The sequence below is a fragment of the Phaseolus vulgaris genome, chromosome 9, assembly GCF_051622355.1.
Source record: "Phaseolus vulgaris cultivar YP4 chromosome 9, ASM5162235v1, whole genome shotgun sequence".
NCBI classification, from domain to species: domain Eukaryota; kingdom Viridiplantae; phylum Streptophyta; class Magnoliopsida; order Fabales; family Fabaceae; genus Phaseolus; species Phaseolus vulgaris.
In genome coordinates, this window is record NC_143506.1 from 25,230,036 (window position 1) to 25,250,692 (window position 20,657).

The window sequence follows — 20,657 nt, forward strand, 5'->3', positions numbered from 1 at the left end:
ATATTTTGAAAAAGTCTAAGATTGTATAGAAACATGTAGAACTTGTATTGTAATAGTTAGATATATTTTTTTAGTGTTGCATGAAATTATATATTTATGAGTGGTTTGATAACATGTGACCTGATAAGTCCAACAAACTCTCAATAGAATAAACTCTAAATGACTCTAATATCATATTATAAAAAAAAACATACATTAACAATGAAAAATAAAATAAAAATAAAGACAAAGAATATGATAATGAATATTTCTTCTTTTAAGTGAAATCAAAGTAAAGAAAGTCTGAATATATAAAAATAATATATTGATTCTAATCTAGTTAAAGAAAGATAATATAATACAAATAATATATTTATTCTAATCTAGTTAAAGAAAAATAATATAATACTAATAATCAATAAAGACTAACACTTATACAAAGAAAAATAATTAAAAATAAAAGAAAAAAAACAAAATAATAGAATTGATACTAAAACATTATATTCATATCCTTTGATAGATTGATCCCATGACTATTCTTGTTCTTGAGTTTGGGGTTGTTGCAAAACTCTGGTAGAGATATGTTGTGCATCGTAATATGAATATGGAGCATAATATGAGCGAGGTTCATTATAAAATTCTAGAGGATAAATTAATTGCATAAAACCATGTATCACTATTGGATTAAAAAAATAAAAATGTGCTATTTGGCTGAAAATTTTCGCAATATCCTAAATATCGATATTTTACAAATTGAAGTTTAATTGCAATCAAATCAATTCTCATATTGGTGATCATCAAACCAACAACATATAATTATTAATGTTCAAACAAAACCATCTATCTATGATGCTTCATTTAATATTGTTTTTTAAAACAGAGAATTGATTTATCCATGTGATCTGACAGTGTGAAGAAATAAAAGTAGTTAGAAGTGCAATCCTCCCATAAACTTGACGCAACCAGAAATAGTAACAAGGCAGAGATTAGAAAATAAAAGAAGAAAAAGCTGAGAGAAAGTTCTACATTGAATTGGTACCTCTCTCTTTAACTTTCTCCTCAAGAAGGAGACAGCACCAAAGCAATTAACCCTCATCCACTCTTCTCATTCTTGCCTCATATTTCTAAACATTAATCATATCAAAAAAAAATAAAAAAAAATCATAAACATTCATTCATTAGATTTTATTCCTGCTATGGAGATGGACCTAGAGAACTGTTGTTTGTTTTTCTCCTTTCTATCGGGCAGTCTGCTAGAACTTCAACTTGCTCCTTCTCGCCTTAGTGTTACTTTTTCAAGTCTTGATCGTTCTATTCCAGGTGAATGTCGAATGGGATACCTGCAGAATGCACTCCAACGCTCAAATCAGCAATGGATACTCGACACCCGGTTGTCAGAATATATTCAATAATGACGTATCATATTCTTATAATGTGCGCTATTTATATTATTTTAATGGACTTACCTATTGGGTCGAATTACTGGAATGGATCGTGCTTAAGGGCGTATTGCCGAGTTCTTAATGGTGATTTAGCTTTGCTGACATTGATTTGAGTGTTAATGGGCTGGGTGTATCGATCAGCACACGGACGTGCTGGACTCGATCATGGAGACCGAGTTATGGTATTGATCGTTCGATCGATACATACATTCCACTTTTCCAACTTCCCCTTTCTCCTCTATTCCTCAACCCTTTATCAAGTTTTAAATCATCAAATACAACTTATTATTTCAAAGATTAACTATTCCCTTTATTTTATGAACTATTACTTCCTTCTTTGTATATAAGATTCCTTTTTAAAAAGTTGTTATCTATTTTATAATATTTTTCCGAAATTATCTTTCATATTGTTTTAATTATTTTGTAATAGTTTGGCTCATAAATACTCCATCCATTTTTCTAAGTGTTACTTTGTTAGAACTTTTTTGTTCTTATGTATCTTAAGGTTTTATTTGCATTGAAACATCACATAAAAATGTATTATTGCATTTCTTTTAATAATTTTATTTATTTCTTAATCAGTCTCTTTATGGTATTGGTTAACATTTTCTTAATCTCATAACATTTATTCTTTTTCCACATATTAATTAATTAAGTAGCAAAACCGGTACAATTACTTCTAATTATTTTTAAGGGTGGATTTGGAATTTTATAAGGAATTTAATCATTAGTCGAATTAACTTTTTTTTTAAATATGAATTAGTTACGAAATACATATAAAATAAATTTATTAATTTATATAAAATATTTTAAATTTTATAAAATAACTTTCTTTGGTTAATTATAGTATAAAGTCACTTACAATAACAATACATGTCTATTAAAATTTTCATTTTATTTGAAAAAAGAAATTGTCACCTATTTAACAAATTTTTTTTATCATTCTTTTACTTTTAGAAATGTTAATTTAATGAGCCCATAAATAAATGTCCTCTTAGTTTTTATACTAACGAAGAAAGGTAATAAATAAATACAGGAGACTAGTCATTTTCTAAAAACCAATTTTATCACTTGTAATCCATTTATATATTTTTTATTGTCCCTCATTAACATTATTAGGGATACAAAAATTAATATTAAAATAGAAATTAAACAACGACATTTGTTTTGAGAAACATATTTCTCTTCTCACATAACTCGCATTACGAGATAAAGAAAATATTTTTTTTTCATTATTTAATGTTTATATGTACAAATTAAGGAATACAATAAAAAATTTGTCGCAATAAAGTAGTTATAATATTTGTTTATTTTACGTCTTTTTATTTATACTATCATAAATATATAAGTGCAAATTAATTAAAAAATTAAGTAGAAATTAAATGTATTATTGATATAAAATAGTAATTAACATTATCTCAAATTTTATAGATAACAAAAAATAAAAATAACAGTTTTATCATTATTCTTATCCTACAGTGACCGTAAGACACTATTTTTTTTTTTTGTGTGGGTACTCTCCATTAAAAATTAAGTCCTTTGTAATATTGTATTATTATCAATCCAATGAGTTCATATAATCATCATTCTAAGGTCTGAGAGAGAGTGTTTAAGCTCCCATTAGTTATATCATAATTTTAACAAAAATAATGAATTGTGTATTAGTCTTAAGAAATTAAAAAATAAGTTTTATAACTAATTAAGTGTTAAAAGTCCTAATTTAACTAAAAATAATATTATTTTATAATATATAATTTGTAACAGCGTAATTAAAAGGTACAAAGAAGTTCTATCACGTTTTTTTTTTCTTCTTAATTTCCTCTTCCAATTTTCATCTATTTTATAATCTGATCGGATCATGTTTTAGCAGAGGAGTTAAGAAACATTTCTACTCGATCAAATTTTCAAACATAATAAGTTTATTTTTGCTCTAAAGATCTTTTGTTCTTTGTTTTTCCTTAAGATTTAGTCATCAATCTTTTTGAAGTTAGTTGAGAAGAGTAATTCTTTCAACTTATTCTACTATGTACTGAATTTTTGTTTTATTTGAATAACTTGCATTAGACCCTTAAATTTTGAAACTTATCTATATTGGGAGGATAAAATTCTAGAAGTTGTTTGGAAAACAAACAATTAAGGTAAAAAAAAGCTAGCTTTAATTTTTAATAGCACTCTAGACTAAAAGATTTGGATGTAGAGGAGACGTGGTCCCAATATTCAATTTCTCTTGTAGGGATGTTGTGTGTTTATATATTGTGTTGTTTGTTTATATATTATTTAAACTTGTAGAAATATTAGATTTTGATGGTTTAGTATTTAAGTTTTTTTTTTATGATAAATAGACTTTTGAATGTTGTGGATCACATTTTGAATGATATTGTATGATAAAAAAGGTATGAAATTGAATTCATACATTTGGGATAATGTTTTTTTTTTAGATCAGCAATAAACAATGAATAAATGTGGGCCACTTAAGGGGTGGTCCAACCCATATACAAAGCACACAACCATTAACCTATTCTTCCCGACTCATCCCTACCAACACCTAAACACCACTACTTAAAAATCAACAAGAAAATCCTACAACATTCCCTCTTACTCCCAGCAAAAACTAATGACATCATTTCCATACAGGCCACAAGGTCAATACACCAAGCAGAGAAAGAAAAAATCGCATCCTGCAACTTGGAACATATTTGGGATAATGTATGGACTGATGTTGTGTATTTAGTATTGATGTCTATGAGGTAACAAAGATCTCCAATCTTCACTAATGATCTAAGTGACATAGACTAAGATATCAGGTGGTGAGAAACTGATATGGGAGTTCATGCATACCGTGACATATGAGATGCACAACTTAGGTTGATTGAGCTTACCTTGATTCTTTCTCTTGGATTCACTGTTAATATTTGGATCAGGTGTTAGTATCTGGTAGGACTAATTACTTAATACAGGTCTTCTAAGAGGCGTTGTTTGTTGGATATCCTGGATGTGTAGATCCATGTGAGATCTATGTAAATGTTTTATTTTATTGGAATTTGAAGAAGATTGAATAATGGAGAAATTGATTGTGTAATTTGATTTTCTCTTTTAATTTAATTGTGTATATTATAAAATTCCATTTTCACAAATCTTATTTTACAAATTTATTTGAGAAAATTAAATTAAACTTAAGATTTACTTCTCTGTATATATCAGAGTTTTCTAAAGGATTTATATCTTAAAAAAAATTATTAAATTTATCAAATCACTATTATTCATTAATATATAATTTCAATCCACAAGTTAACAACTTTCAGTATTTTAAAATTCCCACGACAAAGTCATTTTATATCATATAAATATAGACAAAAAGTTAACGTTGTTAGTTGGGGAACGAGAACCAATATAATTATTTTTTAATATAAAAAATGAATTTCATTAAAAGTTGAGTACGAAAGCATATTCTGTCTATCACTATTTGACAACCTTTGTTTAATTCTTTTATAAATATTTAAGCTTTAATTGGATGATTATTACATCTTATATGATAAATTGAAATGGTTACTACTTTTACAAGTTAAATTATTTAATTATAATTAATAATTAAAGTTTAATTTGTTAATATTTATAATTTAAATTATAATTTTATTTCACATTTACATTCTTCAAAATAAGACAGGACAAAGTTTATAATATTTTAATAAGATAAAATTTGATATTATATATATATATATATATATATATATATATATAAATATAAAATCAAAGTGTAAGTTGACGAGTCAGTCCATCTACTTTCAACGTGATGGGATGAACATATGGACAAAATTTCCCTTCTTGATTAAAATTGATTGTAGATTAATATGTCAAACTCAACTTACTAATGACTTATTTATATCATCTAAATGTTGAAGATGATGCACTTTTTTTTTTTCATTTTGTGAACACATTGTTATTAATATAATTTTATATGATTATACCAAATATATTAAAAAGTTAATTGTGATCATTTTATGTTTAGTATCTAGAAACCTATGTTGAATTCCTTATATCTTGACCTAAGAAACAAGTTTTACAATAGTAATTAAGGTGGTCCAACTTCAATGTTTATTATAAAATGACAGTTATATGGTATATGAAATATGATATATTTGAAAAATATTAAAAGTTAGTTGTCACTATCATTATTTAGTTATAAACTCTATAATGACATTGATTTGCTACAATTAGGTTGTAGATTTATCTTGGCAAGTTGGCGTAATTGCATTTTATGGAATTGGACTAATTTGTTTTGACTTTATTCGTATAATTTTAATTTCTTTTATAATTAGGTGAAGTAGAATACATGCTTTTTTCTCTTATAAGTCACAAGATAATATTTTCCTAATTTTTCTTGCCAACTTTATTGTAAATTACAGAATAATAAGAGAAAATTCTCAATAATTTATTAACATTTAATTAAGTTTAACAAAATTATACAATTATTATATAAAAAAAATAGTTAACAAACATTTCATTTATATCATAAATCTCTTATTCGGTCTTCCAAACCAAGAAAAGTCAATTATAATGTTTGACAATTCTATTAGTAATCTAGATATAAATTTTTAAACAATTTTATTTGATTTTTTTTCCCTTAAATTTTTATTATTACATATTTACTTAAAAAATAAAATAAATAAAAAATATTAAAAGACAATAACTTTTAAAAAATATTAATAATTAAAAACTGAAGTTCGTTAATATCAAGATCAATCACTATATTTAACAAATTATCTACTGAAAGTTGAAACTCCATATTTTTTTAAAAAAAACACATCAACAAATTAAAAAACAATTTATATATAAATTATCATTAGCTTTAACTCCAATGGTGAAAAAAAAAAATTATATAGAAAACACATATAATTTGTTTCCTTCACCACCTATCAGCATTATGATTCTTTCCCTCTAAGTTAGATATATAAATATATAGAGAAGCCTAGCTTTTAAGGTATGCAAACATGTCTCCTAACCTAATGGAATTAAGTGCTTCCACTCTAGTTCTGTACCCTGCATCACAGTCAGAAGAGTCCAAAAAAGAGAATGGAGTGCTAGCTTTTGAGTCAAATTTTCCTCAAATGAAAGGGGAAATGCCCAAAGAGTTCTTTTGGCCTTCTGGAGATTTGATTAAGGCCACACAAGAAGAGTTGAAGGAACCCCTTGTGGACTTAGGAATCATGAAAAATGGTGATGAGAAAGCAATTGCCAATGCTGCAGAGCTTGTGAGACATGCCTGCTTGAAGCATGGCTTCTTCCAAGTGATCAACCATGGTGTCAACCCAGATCTCATAGATGCTGCTTACCATCAAATTGACACCCTTTTCAACCTCCCTATCAGCCAAAAACTCACTGCTAAGAGAAAACCTGGTGCACTCTCTGGCTACTCTGGTGCTCATGCAGATCGTTTCTCCTCCAAATTGCCATGGAAAGAGACATTTTCTTTCCTCTTCCATCACCAAGGCTTCTCCAATTCCCAGATTGTTGACTACTTTGAATCTGTCTTAGGCCAGGACCTTCAACACACAGGGTAAGATCATCCACATTCAATTTCATCAGTACAAAATTTTACTTATACAACTCTTAAAAGAGAAGAAAAGAAAACACATTCAGCATAAACTTGTGTTTGACAAGGTTACATAATTATACATTATACATGATGGGAAGATATTTTATTTCTCCTATATGAGATATTTACATGACCTTGTCACTTTCTTCAACAAATACATTCTCAAGATCATTCTTTGATTTGTTCTTTTATGTATTACCTGTTCTACAAGAAGAACAAGTAATTGTTCTGTCATCATGGATTAAAGTTTATCAAACAAGTAGATAACACTCATAAAAAATTGATAATATTTTTAACAAATTTTATCTGGTAACAAGAACACATGAGAGATTATGATGTGAATGTTTCTCCTTCACTATATGACAAAGATGGTTTTGTTACATTAGCTTCTTACTTGCCCCACTATGTTCTTGAACAAATTTATTTATGAATGAATAAACAAAAGAGAGAATTATTACAACTACTCATTGAAAACCATCCTTGACAAGATTGGCAAGCCACCTGTACAAAAAAACAGATAATATCTGCATATCAATTATCATCATATACAAACCTATAGTTTTTTATGTATTTTTAAAATAATGTGTGAAATTGGATAGTATTTTATATATTAAAGGTTATCAATCAAACTTCATATTTTACTATTTTAAAATATTATATCATTCCTGACTGAAAATAGAGTTGATGAGGACCCAACTGTGCCCTATGTGAGTTGGGTTGATGTGCCACAATTATGAATGCTAATGAAAGCAGCAGAAATATGGAAGTTAATGAGCCAAAAGAGAGAGAGAAATGAACAGCTAATAGGAATTATGGTTTATGTTTTTGCAATAGGAGGGTGTATGAAGAATACTGTGAAGCAATGAAGGAGTTATCTTCAGTAATAATGGAGCTGTTGGGAATAAGTTTGGGAGTGGATGGTTTGCATTATCAAAGATTTTTTGAAGATGGAGTGTCAATAATGAGGTGCAACTATTATCCACCTTGCAACAGTGCGAACCACACATTTGGAACTGGCCCTCACACTGATCCAACCTCACTCACAATTCTTCATCAAGACCAAGTTGGAGGCTTAGAAGTTTTTGTTGATAACAAATGGCATGCTGTTCGCCCTCGTGCTGAAGCCTTTGTCGTAAACATTGGTGACACTTTCATGGTACGTATGCAAACTATGCTATTCTCTTTTTCCCTTTTCCCATCTTAATTATCACTGTTGCATATATTATATATGCATCTTTATTACCACCTCCCATCTAGATTCACAAGGAATCATTACTTTTTTTCTAAAATTATAAAATTTCTGTTTCAAAATAATATATATATGATAAAAATACTTAAAAGATAATATAAATGTACAATTCCTTTTTTAAACACTAGGCTTCTCACATATTATTAAAAAAAATATTGATTGACAGTATGTGAGAAAAAATAATTATGTGAAAACTATAAAAAAATCATTAAATAAAAATCAATTTTAAAGATAAAAAATAATTAATCATCATATTAACTAAACTAAATATTATTTTAAAATTTTAAAAAAATATTAGTATTTAAATTAATTTATATTAATTACTATTAAGATTTATATAATTATAAATCTGTGTAGCTTTATAAAATTGATTTATAAACTAAAATTTACACCACCACCACTTATATATTGGTCATATTTTTAAACCATGTGAATCTTTAACCAATTGCAGTGTCTCTTTGCATCTCATCACACTTGTTTTTCTTCTCTCTTTTTTATCCGTAGTACGTTTAACCATCAACACTCAATTATACAAGAACACTGTCTTCACACTTTTTTCTTTTGTCTGTTCTGTACTCTAGTTTTGCCACTTGACGAGAATAGTCGAACAACTATTAGGCAATTTTGTGACAGGCCTCAAAAGTTTTTTATTTGATTATTTGTAACATTGTTTGGCCCATCATTAAATTGTTGGAAGACTAAATTTGTATTCCTTTAAATTAACATTAATGTGTTAGAAAAAATGAATTGCATATGCATAGATGAAGTGATTGAATGAAATGGTGTGGTAGGCACTGTCAAATGGGAGATACAAGAGTTGTGTCCACAGGGCAGTGGTGAACAGATTGAGAGAGAGAAGATCAATGGCTTACTTTGTGTGTCCAAGAGAGGACAAAGTGGTGAAGCCCCCAGAGATTCTGACAAGCAAAAATGAGGAAAGAAAGTACCCTGATTTTACATGGTCCAATTTGCGTGAATTCACACAGAATCACTATAGGGCTGATGCTGCTACACTCCAAAGCTTCCTTCAGTGGCAAACATCTTCCAACTCCTCCAACTTCTAGTTATCAATCATTATTTACTTTTCAATAATATCAACACCCTTTCTTCTAGAGTTTCATGTATGCTATTTTCTGGTGTGTTAGTAAATATATGGTTTACTTTTTTAGCAGGGTTTCATTCAATCTACATTTTGTTCTCTCTTAATAACATGGTAAGTTCAATGTTTTATGATGATATGATTGAATGACATAATAATATAACAACCAGAGCTACTTATAAACTTATGCCTCATCAAAATAGCATAATTCCTATAACTAAAAAAGAAAGAAAAAAAAGAAGAGGATTGATTCTCTTATCTTGATCACACCAAGACTACCTTCTTGTAACTTCATTACACATTCTTTATTGATTTCCTCACATTAAGTTGTGATGGTAATGAGCTTTTTAAGATTGATTGTGATAATGTTTTCATATACATCTAACTGATAACCCTTTCATAATAACATAATAATAATAATTGAATTAATAAATAACATTTTAATGAATAATTGAATAAGTAGTTAGTAAGTGATTATATAGATAATAGTAGATGTCAATATATCACCACTTCATACATGAAAATTAAGCATGGTTGGAAGCATGACAACATTCAAATTTGTGTAGAGTGTAAAGGGTTTATTAATATTGGTAAGGATAGAAATGATGAGAAGAATTAAATCCTTGTCCTGTTTTTCCACTTTACACATCCAAAAACATTAAAAAAATGTATTCAATTCCTTTAATTTCAGGAATGTTTTCACTAAATCTATTTAGCTTTGCATGTTAAACTGAAGGATACTCATTAGTTTCTTTTATTTTTATTATTCCTTAAAGATCAACGCTTATCTTTTTTTAAGCCTTTTTAAAAACATATAAAATGCTTTTATTTTTTGCTCTGATTTCAATTATATACAATTTATCACATTTTTTATCTTTTAGATATCATATTTAAGTTTAGCTTTACACGCATAAAATAGTTTTTAGCAATTGATAAATAAACTTTAGGTACGTCTGAAGGGCACAAAATCAGTGTTAAAAGAAGTACTTATATTTTTGAAATATAGTCTCGATAACGTTGTGAATTTAGTAATATCGCGATTATTTTTATTATGTGGCCTTTTATTTATATTACTAGTATGTATAATATAACTCTCACAATCCATAGCAATTTCTCGTGATTACTAACATCTTATGAGTGAAAGGGGGTTAAATTTCTAAAATGGGTGGCCTTATATTTTATTTTAAGATCTATGTTTATGAATAAAAAAATAAAATAAAACCTTTCAAATTGAAAGAACTCTTTATTGCGAGATCTAGCCATAGCTGATGGATGAATTTCTTAAGATAACAGGATTCGGCTTAAAATGAGGATTATTTCTTCCTACACCTTCCTACCTTTTTGTCTCACCCCATACAAAATATAAAATTACTTTTTTATCCTTTTGTGTCACCCCAATACATAATTTGGAAGATGTTTTTGGATCTGAAAGTGTTCCTATGAATTATATAATCCAAAAGCTAATCACACATTTGAAAAAAGACTTTCGGATTACATAATCTGGAAGCTAATATCAATCCAAAAAAGACTTATGAATTATGTAATCCGAAAGTATCTGAAAAAAGGACTTCCAAATTACATAATCCAAAAGTTAATCTCATGTATAGAAAAAACTTTCGGATTATGTAACACGGAAGCTAATCACAAATGGCTTCTGAATTACATAATTCGAAAGCTAATTACAAAAGACTTCCAGATTACATAATCCAAAATATTAAAAAAAATGATATTTTTGAAATACAAAAATTTATATGAGTGGCACAAGAAAGTATGAAGGTGTAGAAAGCAGTCTAAAATGAGTGTATGGTGAATAGGATTGTTTATTCCTTTAATTGGGCTATGGGTGTAGGTTTTGTAGATGGACCTGTCTTAGGTGGGTTGGGCTCATGTATTCATGGATTTTTTTGTGCAGCAAAATAATTTTTAACTGCACCCACATAATTTTTTAAAATGACTATTTTACTCTTTGTAAAGGTGACTTACAGAATACTTATCCTGAAAATCTTTTAGAACAAGTTTTCTGAAATTTTTAGAACATAATTTACATAATAGGATTTCAATAATATATGAAATACATTCTGAAATGAGTTATCAGGAACAAAATTTTCATAACAAACTTTTTAGAATATATAAGAGACATTTCAAAATAAAATTTTCAGAACAAGTTTTTCAAAACATATCTAATACCTTTCTGAACGAGCTTTCATAACAACTCTCTCTCTCTCTTTTTTTCTTCTTCTTCTTCATTTTAAAGAGTGCATGGGCTGTAGAGAATAGAGGTGTAGTTAGAGGTGCAGTGGTAGCAGAAGCGGCTACAATTATGGCAATCACTGCATGATAGAACAATGGAGGCTATATTAGTCTTTTCCCTTAATATGGAGTAAAGTTAGTAATTATAGAGATGCAGGAAGGAAAAGCCTCAATCTACTATCTCGGTTAGGGGATTTTTTCAGTAGCATTTATATATAAAATATTTTTAAAAGTCTCTTTCATAATTATTTTTAATATATTATGGAACACTCACTTTAAAAATATTATATTTTTTATTATTGGTGAGTTTTTTTAAAAAAACAAACTTATATATAAAGTGTTATGAATTATGCCTACTAATTATTTTTAAATATATTAAAAAACAAATATTTATTAACGAAATAGTAGGGATGACAATGTAGAGCGAGTCCGTTATGAAAAATGCAAGACAAACTCACTATTTTAGCTTGTTGACCCACTTAGACTCATCATATATAATCCGCAATTGTGAAAGCCAATGACGGGTCGGGTCAACCCCGCATAATAATAAAAATGGTGTTTCTTTCTATATTCCCTCAACTTTCTTCATGCACCCCATCAATTTCAAAAATCAAATTTCGAAAGTCAAAATAGTTGTTCTAGATTCTGGAAGGTATAGTAGTTGTTATGGAAAAGTTATTTTAGATTTTTTGTTCTCTTCTAAATTTTCATTTCCAAAATTTACTTTTATAATGAAAGGGTTGACAAGAATATATGTTGTATTTGACACTCCCTAGTACAAATATTTTTTTTTTTTTTTAGTTTTGTACTTTATTTTTGCATCTCACTAGTTTTATTTTTTGAGTTTTATGGCTTCCAAAAAAATAAATAAACAAATAAAAACAAAGTCACCACCCGAAAGAACAACTCAACTTATCTCAACCACCAATATTCACCACCAACCACAAACAACTACCATAAACAACTATCATCACTTGAAAATGAAGAAAAAGACATCACACTCCCCAACATATTCAGAATAGTATTTTTAGAATTAAAATAAAAAATAAATAATATATATATATATATATATATATAAAGGTGTAAGAAGAATGTCTAAAGAAAGGTACAAAAGAATTTATCATAAATAGTTGGCTCGTGTTATGTCAAGACAAATTAGCATGTTGAATCAATAATTCTATTTTTTTAAAATTAGAAAATAAAGATAAATAACACTCTAATATTTTAGGTTTTTATTTCATTTTTGGTAATGATATGTTTATGATCCAATATATGTGTTTTGAAACTATCATAAAAGTGGAGATTTGTCTTGAACAACTTTTTTATATATATAGAAACAACAGTTAAAACAATTTACTTAAAAACTATTAGAGGCACATATGAAAAGGATATTAATTAAAAATAGCCTAAACTTATGTTCTTTGATATAGTTTTTTCTTTTCTGTATTTATTTTTATCTTTTTAATGTTATTTATTTAGGATATTTTTTTTATGTGTTTTTTAATGTAATTTAGAATATCTATGAATTACAAAATCCATATATATTCAGTAATCTATATACTATGTAATCCATAATATAGTTTAATATTATATAATGTAATTATATATCATATAATCTGAACTATAATCCAGATTACGCTGCATAATTTAGAATATAGATCACTTAGTCTGCAAATCACTCCTAAAATAATAATTACATTTTTCGAAAATATTATTGGATAGATGGTTCTTGAACCTATCCTGTACATGTAGAAGCCACTGAAGGTGTTTCAAGAGAAGTCAAAATTTGTATTAAAGTAATAAGCAAAAGCATTTTAGATAGTCGGCTTTTCTTGAAAGGAGGGGTCTGTTAAATAGTGTATAGTGGCTAATGCAGTTTTGGAAGAAATGAAGAGAAAGAAGAGAAATTGTGTTTTCTTTAAAGTTGATTATGAGAAGGCTTATGACTCTGTCAGTTGGGAGTTTATTTTTTATACGTTAGAAATGATTGATTTTTGTGGTAAATGGATTCATTGGATTAAGTGTTGTTTAGAATTAACTTCACTGTTAATACTTGAGAATGGTACAAACTAAGGATTTCTTTCCTAAGAAGGGACTTCGTCAAGGTGATTCGTTAACTCCTTTTTTTGTTTCTTATTGTGGCAGAAGACTTGACAGGTGTGTCAAGGATGACAATTGAGAAAAACTTGATTGATAGCTTGGAGATCAGAAAGAAGAAAGTGAAGGTAAACATGTTAGAGTACCCTGACAATACATTATTCTTCTACGAAGCTAACACTAAAAGCGTCTTTAATATCAAGGTGGATTTGAACTGCTTTGAACTCTCTTATGGGTTTAAGGTGAATTTTTTGAAGAAAGATTGGTAGGTTGGGGATTGACCAGCCAACAATCTAGCGTTTTGCGACGATTCTTAACTGTGATGTGATGGTAACCCTTTTTGTTTATTTGGGTATGTTGGTAGGGGGTTTCTTAAGAGAGGTGCGTTTTGGGGTGGTGTGGTTGAAAGACTAAAGGCTAGATTGTGCAGGTGGAAAGATAGGTTCTTGTTAATGGCTGAGAGGATCTGTTTGATTAAGTCTGTACTTTTTTCTATTTCGTTATTTTATCTATCTTTATTCAAAATTCCCTCCGTGGTGGCAAACGAGATAGTGAGGATTCAAAGGAATTTCCTATGGGGGGTGGGATTCTGATGGGAGAAAGATTGTCTGAGTTTCTTGGAATAAGGTTTGTGAGCCACGCGAGGCCGGTGGCCTCAGAGTATTGGATTGAAGGGTTTTTAACACAACTTTACTAGGCAAATGGATTTGGCGTTTGGGGACAGATAAGGGCGGTTTGTGGAAAAAGATTCTTGAATCCAAATACGAAGGTTGAATAAGTTTGGCAGAGGCCGGAAAAATAGTAGGGTCTCTCTCTCGTGGAAAGATTTGAAGGAGATTTGAGGTTTGGAGGGTTGTGGAAGGAATTTTGAAGATGCTTTCAAGTGGAAGATTGACAATGGAGAGGAAATTTCTTTACGGGAGGACAGTTGGGCAGGTTGTGGGGCTTTGAAGAGTGTTTATCCGAGGTTGTTCTCCTTGAGCTCTTTCAAAGTTGTTGAGGTGGTTGAGCTTGAGGTCTGGACTAATGGTGTTTGAGATTGACACCTAGCTTGGAGAAGGAATTTTTTTTAATGGGAAAAACATCTGGTGAGTCATTTTTTCCAGGTATTTCAAGAGTTGAAATTTGACTTGTAAAAGGAGGATAGTTGGGTTTGGAATGATGTATAGTTTCCAACTTATATGGTTAAATCTGCCTATAATTGTTTAAGGATGTGTACAAAAAGTTTTGGAGGAGTAAAGTTTTGCTTTTTGCACTTGTCTCGGCTTGGAGGGTGCTGGAAAATAAGATTGCTAATAGGGTCAATTTGGAAAGACGTGGGATTGCGGTCGAAAGTCTTTTGTGTAATTTTTGTGAGGTGGAGGAGGAGTCTTGTTGTCACTTGTATTTTGAGTGCAGAATAGCTTGGATCGTTTGGAGTTAATGCTTTGCTTGGCTTGGAGTGACGTCCGTGATTCACAATGATCCACTGTTAAATTTTTTTCAGTTTAGGATTAATAATGCTATTGATTCAGTTAATGACATTTGGGGAGCGATTTGGATTGTAGTAGTAAGTGAGATTTGGAAGCACATGAATAATGTCATTTTAAAAGGGGGTGTGGTTGATGTACTAGAATTGTTCGCCATTATTCAAGTAAATGTTTGGTCTAGGATTACTTCCAAGTCACACTCTATTTTTTTCTCTTATTCTGACTGGTGCATTGATCATTTGGTTTGTATGAGGTTGGTTACTTTATGTATTACCTTGTTGGTTAGCACTATAGTTAGTTTTCGAGGTTTGTCGGGTGTTTTATTAGTAGTCAGATGGAGGGTTTTGGCTTGTTTGGGGGAGGTTAAGGATTATTTTTCTGTTTAAGGGTTGAATCACTCCTGAAATTGTTCATATTTTTATTTTTTTTGATAAAAAAAATCCGTAAAAAAAATCATATGTAAGGTTAAAGCATTGAGATGGGAAATTTTTTGAAGGATGAAATTTGTATATAATGTTAACTTTCATTTGTAGGTAGAGGAAAACATTCATTACATATAAATGTTACATACAATTTTTTTTATAAATTATTTACTAAAAAAATAAATTTGCAAAGCTTTGTTATTGGTTTAATAAAAATCCAACACATTGTCAAAAGATTTTGGAAAGCATCCTACTTTCAGAGAAGCCATTATTGCTCTTAAGTTTTGACTGATAATTTTTTTTTTTTCAAAGCTGTAAATCTAAGTCATTGCCATCCATCTAAGCTGTAAATATAAATTTTACGATAATTATAATATCTCTTATTTTTATAAATATTAAAAAAAATATCTCAAGAATTTAAATGATTTTGATTAAAATCAAATGAATCAAACCATTAAAAAAATAATAATAAAAATATTATATAACAAAAGAGTAAAGAAATAACTAAATAATAATAAACATTGTATAACAAAGACCATGATAGAAACATGGTAATTAATACCAAATTTAAAAATTGACTATTAGTTATACTTATATTTATTTTAGTTAATATAAGATGTTTTATTAAAATCATGATAAGATGACAAAATTCTATGGAAAATGATAGTTTGATACTCTTCAAACTTTATACTTCCTCGATTAACAACTATTTTTATTATTTTATTATTTTATAATTTAATTTATATTTTAATTCAATAATTTAATTTATTAAATAGATGTAAGAAAATATGTAAGGTGTTAAAATAGTTTTATCTTACGTCATGTCGTTAAACTTGTCTTTGGATCACGAAGAAAACTGTTAACCCAGGTAAAATGGTGAAGATTATTTTGTTAGCATTCAATGATATCATCGTGGATATAGGGACACAAAAATGCAAAGAAACCATATTTATCCATCCTCACGTGTCCCATAATTTACAAAGAAAACTATATAAATAGTATATTTTTTACATTTATTACTTTACCAAAAAATATAACATAAATTATATATAATGATAAATTATATTACAAAATAAAAATATTAAATATATTTATAATAAAAGTAAAACATTATATATATTTATAATAAAATAAAAATATTATATATTAACAAAAATAAAATAAAATATTTAATTATATCATAAAATTTATATATAATTATGTATATAATTCTATAACATAGATTATACAATTTACATATAATCGATTATACATTGCATAATCGATTGATTATGTATATAAATTTTATAATATTATTATAAATATATTTATAATAATAATAATATTTAAAACAATTATGAAATTGATAATATTAATTAAAACAATTTTTTAAAATAATGATAATGATAATAAATATAAATTAATAATAATTAAATAAATTTATTAAATAATAATAATTTTATTGTAATTTTATTTGTATCAAATGTTAAATAATATTATCAATAATAATAGTTAATAAAAATAAAAATTTATTTATTTATGTTATATTATTATTATATAAATTTATTTATTTTATATAAATAAATATATTTTATTTAAAAAAAAGATATTAATAATAAATATATAAATAAATAAACTTTTATTATTAAGTTATTATTTAAATATTTTTAAAAAAAGAAAAATTGTAAACTTACATTTTTATGTTTTTAAAAATTTTCAAACTTTTTTCAATAGTCACGTCACTCACAAACTTAATAAATTTTTTTATAAATTCACTTTAATATACCTTAATCCAAATAATTTTATTTTCTTCTTATTTTTCTCTCAAATCACTTCAACATTTTCTCAAATCTTAAAAAAAGGAAAAGTGGGAGAAAACACATCTCCTCCTCCAATTAAATACACACTAATATTATGTTTGCTTTCAAACATTTACTATTCACGAGTAAGGAATAGCGGGAACAAAACTGGGTCATGTGCAAGAAAGGAGAGATGCAAATTTGAGGGAGAACACTTTCGAGGCTTCCTCACATAATTGTGAAGAAATGTGAAGGTACATGTTAGGAAAACACTTGTGCATACCCTCAAAAATAACGTGAGAGTTTATAATTATAAATATTAAAATTTTATTTTTAATACAAATGACAATTTTGTATTTGCTCACAATTTACATGTAATTTTTATTTTTTTTAAAAGTCTCCTCTTACACAGTTCCAAAAATAATATTTTAATTATAAACAATTAAAATATACAAAAAAAATAAATATTTTTTTAAATTATTTTAAATATAATGATAAATTTATATATACTTAAAAAATATTATTTTTATGACAACTTTCAATGTTTCAACAAAGTTAAGTAATATTTTTTTGAAAATAATTATTCAACTGTATCAGAAATAATTTGCAAAATTTTAATTAACTCAAATTTACACTCAAAAATTACTTCATATTTTATTATTCAAATATTTTTAAAGTTTATAAACTTACATTTTACACATTTAGAAAAAAAAAATCTCACAATCATCATAGTTACACACTTCAATAAACTTTGATCACAAAAATTCACTTTAACATAATCAATCCAAACAACTTCATTCTCTTCACTTTCTCTCAAATCACTCCACATCCACTTTTTCAAATCCTCACACATCCCCTACCAACACAACCCAAACACAAAATGAGAGATGTCCTCATATTAATAATAATCCTAGCTTTGTTTCTAAAGTTCTTTTTTATTTATATTTAAAAATACAAAATTGGACCTATACAATTATTTGAAAATTGATGTATATATACATCTTTCTCTTTATTAACTCAAATATTTGTCCAAGTATCATCTTTCAAATAACAAAAACAAGATAGATGACACAACCCAGACACGCGAATACAAAAAAAAAAAAAAACAGCGTTATTTCCATATACACGCATATATAAACTACGTACGAAAGTGTGATGAGTGAAAGATGAGAAAATTGTGGCAGCAGTGGTTGAATTAGCCTCTTACCATTGCCCCACAGAATCGATCTGGTCTTGCGGCTGTAACTGTTTCTGAAGGGAATTTGGGGAGAATGGTAGGGAAAACAGTTGATCCGTGGGTACGTAAGATGGCTGAGAAAGAAGAGTTGGAGAGGAATATACACTACTACTTAGATTGTTGTTGTTATTATTTTGATCTTGGTGGGGATTTTGGTGTTGATGATGAAGCCTTTGTTCAGAACGTTGTTGCTTAGGAATGTTAAGCTTCTCTCCTTCGATCTCTTTATATTTTTGGAGATAGGATTTTAGAGGGTCGACATAGTCCTCAAATCCCAGGGTTGTGATGGCCCAAATGATGTCATCTCCATTGATGGTCTTTCTCTTTTCCCTCTGGCATTTGTCCGAGGCTTCGCCTGTGACAAAGCTGATGAACTCAGAGACACACTCTTGAACTGTTTCCTTTGCATCCTTTGAGATTTTGCCATTGCCAGGGATGGCCTTTTTCATTATTCTTCCGACGTTGGCGATAGGGAGAAAGCGATCTTGTTCTTTGTTGTTGTTGTTGTGATGGTGGTTAGTGGTGGTGGTGGTGTTATTGGATGGCTTTAAGGAAGGGCTTTCAGGGCTTGCTGTGATGAAGGCGTTTGGGAGATTGGTGTGGCTTTCATCTTCCATGTGCCTCTATTGGAGGAAGGAAGGAAGGTACGTGTGTGTATGAGGGTTTTTGGAGATAAGAGAGGTTGTATAGATAGAATAGAATGAAAGAGGAGAGACCACACAAATAGGCAAGTGAGAAGGGAGTTCAATATATACCCTTGATTTTCATTTGTAAAACCGAAACCCATTCGACTCGCTCTTGATCTTCATCAGGACCACTTCATGTAACTGCAACCACTTAATCCACCAAATCAAAATCATATCACCCACACCACATGCAATACACCTTACCTCACAGTAATATTCTTTCCCCCACATAAAACGCTCCTAAACATTATTTCCTGTAAAAGATACTTATTATTTTGAATTTTTATAAATTTCATTAAGCTTTACTTCTTAATTATTAAAATAATTAAAATTTTAATATTAAACTTTACTGAAATGTTCATTAACCAAGTTTTAATTAAATATTTATTTTAAAAATTAAATAAATGGCTAATTATACCAGTTTTCATAAATAGTTTATTCAGCCTGATTATTTATGATCATTTTTATGAAAATTAATTAATCGAACTCTAATAAAAATTTATAATTTATTCATAATTTAATACATACATACAGACATATATATATATATATATATATATATATATATATATATATGAATCTGAAGGAGATATGAAATAAGTTTAAATAATATGAAATTTTATAAATTTCCAATCTTCAATTAAAATTTAATAAATAGTTCATTTCTTCTAGTTTATAAATTTATTATTTATCAACAATATGATTTTTTTTAACATATATTAGTATTGTCATTTAAATAAACTATTTTCTAAGTTTCAAACTAAAATTAATTGATAAATTATATTTTAAGAGACTTTAAAAAAATATTTTTAGAGAAATGTCACAGTTGTACATTCCAGGAATTCAATTGGTGTTGTATCCAAATATAAAATTACAAAAGCTTCATTTTTTTATTAAAAATTCATAACTAATTAAACTACATCCTATTGACTCTCTTTTTCTAGTTCGTCGATCAAGTTCTTTTAGTCAAACAAATCACCCTTAGTGCTTCAAAAACATTTTCCAGTTAAATCTTTACTTTTACCTAAATATTTGGAGATTTATAATGGAAATTGTAACAACGTTAAAAACTAACTCCCCAGTTTTCCTTTCTCTTCTCTCTTCATATTCTCTTCTCTCCTTTCTCTCTTAATTTTGACTATACCAAGTTATAGCTAAAGAGTTTAGAAGCATTTTTACCTGATCAGATTTTCAAATAAAGTAAGTTCATTTTTTGTGTAAAGATCTTTTGTTCTTTATTTTTCCATAATATTTAGTCATCAATCTTAATAAGGGTCAATTGAGAAGAGTAATCTTCTCGACTTATTTTATTATATACTGAATTTTTGTTCTGTTTGGATAATTTGCATTACACTT

General features: G+C 27.8%; 2 protein-coding genes across 2 annotated transcripts; one reads left to right on the forward strand and one right to left on the reverse strand.

Annotated features, from left to right (window-relative positions):
* The first annotated feature begins 6,375 nt into the window (after positions 1-6,375).
* On the forward strand, positions 6,376-9,444 carry LOC137823017 (gibberellin 20 oxidase 2). The gene is made up of 3 exons (XM_068628087.2): positions 6,376-6,975; positions 7,849-8,170; positions 9,055-9,444. The coding sequence occupies exons 1-3, from the start codon at positions 6,410-6,412 to the stop codon at positions 9,325-9,327; spliced, it is 1,161 nt and encodes a 386-aa protein (XP_068484188.2). The 5' UTR covers positions 6,376-6,409; the 3' UTR covers positions 9,328-9,444.
* An 8,995-nt stretch (positions 9,445-18,439) lies between these two features.
* LOC137821935 (uncharacterized) lies at positions 18,440-19,363 on the reverse strand. The gene has a single exon (XM_068626743.2). It carries the CDS (start codon positions 19,230-19,232, stop codon positions 18,582-18,584), a length of 651 nt encoding a protein of 216 aa, XP_068482844.2. The 5' UTR covers positions 19,233-19,363; the 3' UTR covers positions 18,440-18,581.
* Between the last annotated feature and the right edge of the window lie 1,294 nt (positions 19,364-20,657).

Coding starts and splice junctions, on each gene's coding strand:
- LOC137823017 (XM_068628087.2), top strand. CDS start 6,410: ATGTCTCCTAACCTAATGGAATTAAGTGCTTCCACTCTAGTTCTGTAC. Junction 6,976..7,848: donor CAGGACCTTCAACACACAGG/GTAAGATCATCC, acceptor TTTTTGCAATAG/GAGGGTGTATGAAGAATACT. Junction 8,171..9,054: donor ACATTGGTGACACTTTCATG/GTACGTATGCAA, acceptor ATGGTGTGGTAG/GCACTGTCAAATGGGAGATA.
- LOC137821935 (XM_068626743.2), bottom strand. CDS start 19,232: ATGGAAGATGAAAGCCACACCAATCTCCCAAACGCCTTCATCACAGCA.